The sequence below is a fragment of the Amblyomma mixtum genome, chromosome 2, assembly GCF_055824585.1.
Source record: "Amblyomma mixtum isolate Tamu chromosome 2, ASM5582458v1, whole genome shotgun sequence".
Lineage (NCBI taxonomy): Eukaryota > Metazoa > Arthropoda > Arachnida > Ixodida > Ixodidae > Amblyomma > Amblyomma mixtum.
The window spans coordinates 296,321,439-296,328,141 of record NC_143013.1 but is presented as its reverse complement, the minus strand read 5'-3'; the positions used below and the strand labels follow the sequence as shown (position 1 = coordinate 296,328,141).

The following is a 6,703-nucleotide window of genomic DNA, read 5'->3' as shown; positions in this document are numbered from 1 at the left end:
CTCAATTTCATGCAGCCTGTACTGCTGGCGGGATGAGCACGGCGCTCTCATTTTTCATGCACGGTGCGCGTCTGAGGAGCGAGCGCATCGCTTCCGGCTTAAATCCCAGCTTCGGGGCGCGACTCTGCGCATGCGCAATGTGGCACAGCTGCGGCGGCGCCATGGTTGCCATGGTAACGGCGCATGCGCAATAGTGGCCTTTGGCAGGCACCGCGAAATGCGCTTCTGCTAAAAAAAAAGTTTTATTTCTGGCATCGGAACGCTCTTGCGAGCACGTGGTTAATATTTCGATGGCGTATAATCCTTAACACGACGCCTTTGACAATTACCTATACTGACCGGTCAATAGTTTCCATGTAGCAACTTAAGCAATAAAGACGAGGACGAAATCAGCAGAAGAGACACGCGTACCGGGTGCCGGTTTCAAGCTTTTTTTCCCCCTAAAGCACTAAGTCATTACCCTCATATATGGAGTCTTTCACTCGTTCCCTCCGCTTTGCCTTCACTCTGGCAGGTTTGCTCTCTTCATCATGATTGTAAGGCCAGAGCAGGAGCGCTATGCTTTTTTTGATACGCTATACACATTGCAGGGCTCTAAACAATGTGTTTACGGCTCTCTTTCTGCGAGACGCAACTTCTCTAAAACGCCTACTTGAGTTTTATCTGACATTCTGCAATTCGCATGCAGCTGGCCGACACGTCGATCTTTGCAGGTGTGCCATTAATATTAATTCGCATACCTTTCACTAGGGGCTCACTGTTTTTCTGCTAGTTTATGTGATAAAACGGCTTGGCAAGTGTAATATTTTCGGTGAGTTCAAGTCACTTTTTCAGACCGAAGTCATCTCAGATTGTACCGATTGCGGAGTCACTGAGTGTTCCATGCAGGAGCAGTGCAGGACGCAAAGTCATTTCAAAGATGGCGAGCTTTACACCGTAGTTGTAGACGCGTAACACCATACAGCACACGTCCATGAGTCCAACAATAAAATCTGAGTTCGTAATATACAACATGAACAAAACGCTACTCTGACAAGAACAGCGAACGTTAAAACGTATAACGTAAATATCGGATGGCGGAACAACACTTGTTTCGTCTAGTAACCCAATCTATGCGCTCTGCGCAGTTATTTCCCTATAGAAATACTTCAACATCATCATATGTGCAAATTCGCAACGAAAAAATGCTGCATATGTGCACACATAAACCAATGAAAAGCGATAGAAACAGTCATTTGAGCGCGCTACCTGAGGACTATTTCGAATACGTGAAAGTGTGGTTGAGTGGTAGCTGAAATTAATTGCAAAGCAAGTGCCAATACGTTCAGAAATGTTTTTAGAGGCATCAAATTTCACTCGTACATACGTTCAATACAGTTTTGAGAGGCATTAAATAGCGCTCGTTATGTGTATATGCTCAAGAAGATCGCGTGCACTCAAGTTCACCGCTATTACAGTTAAGGTTGGCGCCCAGCGGTGCTGATTTCGTCCAGCTTGCACTTGTCGCGCGGGTTCATGAAGGAACCACTGGGGCATCGGAAAGCAGCTGCGAATTCAGGAACGTGGCGCAGAGGGCCATTGACGCGGGCCCACGGCGAGCTGGTGTCACTCTCCTGCTGCTGGCTCGCGTACAGTGGGTTCGCGTTTTCGCAGTGACTCATGCCGTAATAGATGAAGAACAGCTGCTCCGCCGTAAACTGGCGCGCCTTCTTGAAACGGAAGTTGGATACCTCCTTGAGCATGTACTCCTCGAAAGACCGGTACGCCAGGCTCACGGCGAGGACATCCAGCATGTCAGACGTCGACGTCTTTTCAGAGAGCAGCTCCGCGTTCAGGGACGGGGACCGGCCTGCCGATGCGCTCATCTGGGCGTAATCCTTCTGCAAGCAGCCGCGCAGGTTCTCAAAAACAGAGGCCGGATCGGACCAGGTTGTGTTCAGGTAGAAGCTGTACGATAGAAAGTAGATGTACTTGAACAGGCTCCAGTAGATGCGGGTGCCGACACGGGGTATGTGGAACTTTCGTAGCTGGCGGTCGACCGGCATGCCGAAGTCGAACACTGGCAGCGGAATCTCGAGGTGTCTGAACGGGGCACCAAGGTGCGGCCAAGTCCTGAGGAAACCTTTGCTCCAGCCGGTCCTGAGGTCCTCTTCGGCGGTCTCTAGAGTTCCACGCGTCCTCTTGACGGCTCGCTGCAGCCAGAAGTAGAAAAATGAAGACGGCGAGCTGCTCGAGTCCTCTCTGTAAAGGCCGCTCAAATATTTTCGGCGGTAGTCCTTGTCGAAGAACATTCTCGGTGTCAGGGGCTCCCAAGAGACGCGAGCCAAGTGGAGTGATACGTGTTCGGCGAACTCTTTTGAGAACCAGCGGGAAAAGTCGTAGCGGAGGTGTCCTGCAAGGGTGGCGTTGAGGTGACCCAGAACGAGTTCGTGGACCACGTCCCAGGACAGCCGAGGGACGGATTTGTCGTAAGCCAGCATCATAACGAGCGAAGGTTCGAAGCGGTCCAAGAATCGTACGCAGTAGTGCTCTGGAAGCAGCTGCTGCGGAGCGCGCGGGTTGCGGCCGTAAGCGATGGACGCGAGGACGTGGCGCACGGTGTCGTTGGCGATGAGCGGCGAGAGAGCCATGCAGACGCGGAACGCCAGATAGTTGAGAAGGTCCGATTTGCGCAGAGTCTGCTGTACATCACTGCCGAAGCTCAGCAAGTACTCGTGGTTGGGTATCTTGATGAACTGGTTTACCGCTGTGATCTTGTCACCGAAAGCTTCCGCCGCAAGGATCGTCCAGTGGACCATTCGAGATTCTGGCAGCTGGTCTAGGTGCGTGGTCGTACACTGGCTGAGCAGCTCGTAGCAACCTGGAGCTTTTCGGGGCGCCATTCGTCGCGCAAGGTCCGCCTCCACCACGGCGACATTGGTCGACAGCGGCCTGCCGAGGTAGGACATGAGCAACTCGTGCGCGCTGGTCAGAAAACCAAACTCGGCGACGGAAGACCCTTCGACGAAGCCTGACACCAGCTCCGGCTCTCCGATCGACATGAACGTGTACTTCTCTTCGGGGTCCTCTACGGCGGAGAGGTGAAAGAGGCTGTCGAGTCCCAAGAGACGGTACAAAACGCCGACTTTGGAGGAGACGTCCACAGCCAGAACCCTGTCCGAGGATGAGTACGGCCAGTGTTGAAGACCGATCATGTAGAAGAAAGTTGTGACGACGTCTCTGAAGAGGGAGGCAGGAGGTTCTACGCAGGTGTCGAAGATGGCTTTCACCGCTGGGACCTCGTTGTTGACGCGACTAAGCAAGCTGATCAAGAACCGGGAGTAGTTGTCCAGGAGGTTGTCGTCGATGGAGCGCTTGTCCTGGCCGTTGGTGGGACGATGCTTGTTCATCCATACGGAGCAGACGTACGAGTAGAAGTCGTCGCACGGGTCTACGGAGTCGTTGATCGAGCTTGCGATCCGCACAGCTTCGTGGTTGCATTCTGTCGAGGCACACAGATCGCTCTCGTAAACAACCTGTGTTTTGAGGAAGAAAGTAGCCGTGAGTGAGAGGAATAGGTTGATATGAGCTACATTTGTTATGGAAGCATACCCCGCTCGATGCACAACCTGTTTAAACAAGGTGTCTCGACTCAGGCTATGAGGGACGTCGTAGTGGAAGGCTCCGGAAAGAGCCCCAGGAGGTCGAAATTTCCGAAGCCCTTCACTACGGCGTCCCCCATTGCCTGAGTCCCTTTGGGACGTTAAACCCTCATAAGCCATAGACGATAAACGTCCCGTTTTTGTTTTCCTGCAAATGAATGAATTTGAGAAAGCACCACCGAACTAACGATTGGTTTAGTTTATGGGGTTTAACGTCCCAAAGCGACTCAGGCTATGAGAGACGCCGTAGTGAAGGGTTCCGGAAATTTCGACCACCTGGGGTTCTTTAACGTGCACTGACATCTCACAGTACACGGGCCTCTAGAATTTCTCCTCCAAAGAAATTCAACCCGCGTCTTTCGAACCCGCGTCTTTCGGGTCAGCAGCCGAGCACCATAACCACTGAGCCACCGCGGCGGAGAACTAACGATTAATGCTTCCCCATGGACTAAAATAGAGACGTGACATTTGCAGTCGCCGTCCACCGCAGACAAATCTATACTGGTCTCATTTGTACAGAAATATACAAAAGACATTTGTTCTAAAGTGAGTGTGTAGTACTGCGAAGACATGTGCTCAACGATGAAGTGCTTCCCGTCTGGAAATCTGCTGCTAGCATCGTGTATGCCGCAGACGGGAGCCTTTTGCTTTTGCTTCGTTCGTTTGTTTTAATTTAGGTAATTTTAGTGCTTAATTGTAATGGTGGAGTGATTGCTGTTTTATTTACATGGGGACAGCTTAGAAGGGGGTATAAGATAAACCGTCGCCGATGATGTTCCGAACCCACGACCTGCTTGATCTTTTCGCATTCCTGGGTGCTCTTAAGCCTGTAATTCCCAGGCGTTGAAAATAACGGAAAAAAGTTATGAGCTTTCAGGATTTCATCACAAATTGTTCCTCCGATGCAGAAATGTAAAAAACTGGGATATTTATTAAAGGAGTCTGGACGCCGAGTCTTCATACTCAGAAATTGTGGACAAATGCATTTTTCAACGAGAAACTGTTTATGAACGCAATTTTTTCATATATCATTAGGAGTCCACTATAACAATTAATATAGCCACAAATCTCCCCTCGGTAGACTTGCATTCTTTCGCTACAGACGGTTTTGCTATCGTCAAAAACATTCCCCACTGGTTTTCTATGGCAGTCTTTCTCTGACAGTCTGACAGTCTCTGACAAAGGTGATGGACAAGATTTAAAAGAAAGATTTTGTTACGCATCGGAAGAATGGACCAATAGCTTCAATATTTCCTTAACGGACTTGGGTTGCGCGTTTTTGTTTTTTTTTTATGATAAGACGTCAATATACATGGATCGGTACGTGGTATTTGCCTGCGACCGCTATATAATATATATTTGAATTTCTTCTCTCATCCGTTTCGCTTTAAACAGCCAAGCGATAGCTATGACATCAAAGGTCAGTAGATCACGTAAGGCATGAAAAATAAAAATGACTTAATCGCTCCTTCGTCGTTTCAATTTACGACAACGCTAAATCCAGCCTCCCTCTAGAGCCGGAATCACGAGTGAAGAAGCAGCGATTATATACTTCAGTTTTCTTCACACCTCATGTGACTTACAATTACCTTCGACATTATAACCGTCGCTCGGCTGCTCAAACCAAAAAGATCAAAGAATTATTCAATAATTTATTATTTAGCGGTCGTTAGCGAATACCACATGGTGATGCATGTAATGTCTTACGTGTCATTACAAAGAAGAAAGCATAGAACCGAAATTCGGTGTTTGTACTGCTTTAAGGGAAAATATAACTACAGCATAATTATTTTAACTAATTTTGATGGTTTCTCAATACCTGAGAGTAAAACTGGGCCGAATATACAGGCGCATATAGTGCATCAAGAAACTCCTAACTTGCTAATCTCGAAATACAGCATCACGACCAAAGAAATTTTAAGCTGTTGCGCCGCTACGGTTTGCATGAATTTATCGCTTAGCAGCTCGCCTGCATCTCTGACAGCTGAAACTTTGACCTTGCGTCGATAAATGTATAACAAAAAGCCGAGCAAGATTCTTGAGGCCCGTGTGCTGTGCGGTGTCAGTGCACGTTAAGAACCCCAGGTGGTCGAAAGCCTGAATCACTTTGGGATGTTAATCCTATAAAGCCATATTTGCCGACCTATTCAAACCTATATACACTTTCAAGTAGGGCCGGCTTTTCTCGTAATGGGATTAGTAATGCTTTCGCATTGAAAAGCTAGGCCCCACCGTGCTGCCAGCATTTGCAAGGCGTGGCAAGAAGTCCTCTTCCTCGGGCGGCGGCGGCGGCGGCTCGTCGGTGAAGTTGAAGGCCAGGTGCGTGCGTTCGGCACCAAGGAACCGCCGGCCCGGGGGGACGACCAGGTAGCTGACGACTCCCATCGCCAGGATGGCCAGCAGGACGACCAGGGCGCTGTACACAGCGTAGTTGCAGGCACACACGATGCGCACGGAGCGGTCAGCGATCAGCGGGCCCCGGTCCTCGCAGGACGGCGCGCTTGAGTCTTCGTCACCGTACTCCATGATGCACGAGGCGGCAGAGGCACGCGCCTGCGTCACCGCGGCTGGCAATGATGACAGCGATGAGCCTTCTTCTTCGTGGCGTCGGCAGCAGGGCGCCTGTGCATAGGTTCAGTGCTCTCTTTATGTTAACTGAACCGCGATGTCAAAGCAGTGGCCAATAGTGAACCGTGCCCAACAATTCTGAGCAAAAACATTTTTGAGCAGGAAACAATTCGTGAACGCAATTTTTTCATGTAATGTAAGATTTCACTGTAACAGTCAATTTGTCCGCAGATCACCCGACGTCAGTCTTGATTTTTTTTTTCTATTAACGTTTCTTTATTAGGCCGCCGTGGTGTCTCAGTGGTTATGGCGCGCGGCTGCTGACCCGAAAGACGCGGGTGCGATACCGGCCGCGGCGGTCGAATTTCGACGGAGGCGAAATTCTAGACGCCCGTGTACTGTGGGATGTCAGTGCTCGTTAAAGAACCCCAGGTGGTCGAAATTTCCGGAGCCCTTCTCGACGGCGTCCCTCAGGGCCTGAGTCGCTTTGGGAC

The 6,703-nt window shown here is 49.9% G+C and overlaps 1 protein-coding gene across 1 annotated transcript; it reads right to left on the bottom strand.

Moving 5' to 3' along the window:
• Positions 1–1,457: 1,457 nt before the first annotated feature.
• Positions 1,458–6,167, bottom strand: LOC149364587 (neprilysin-2-like). Its single transcript, XM_089568717.1, has 2 exons — positions 5,874–6,167; positions 1,458–3,515 (listed from the first exon to the last, which is right to left on the bottom strand). The coding sequence occupies exons 1-2, from the start codon at positions 6,165–6,167 to the stop codon at positions 1,458–1,460; spliced, it is 2,352 nt and encodes a 783-aa protein (XP_089424843.1).
• Between the last annotated feature and the right edge of the window lie 536 nt (positions 6,168–6,703).

Coding starts and splice junctions, on each gene's coding strand:
- LOC149364587 (XM_089568717.1), bottom strand. CDS start 6,167: ATGGAGTACGGTGACGAAGACTCAAGCGCGCCGTCCTGCGAGGACCGG. Junction 3,516..5,873: donor TTGCAAATGCTGGCAGCACG/GTGGGGCCTAGC, acceptor CTCAAAACACAG/GTTGTTTACGAGAGCGATCT.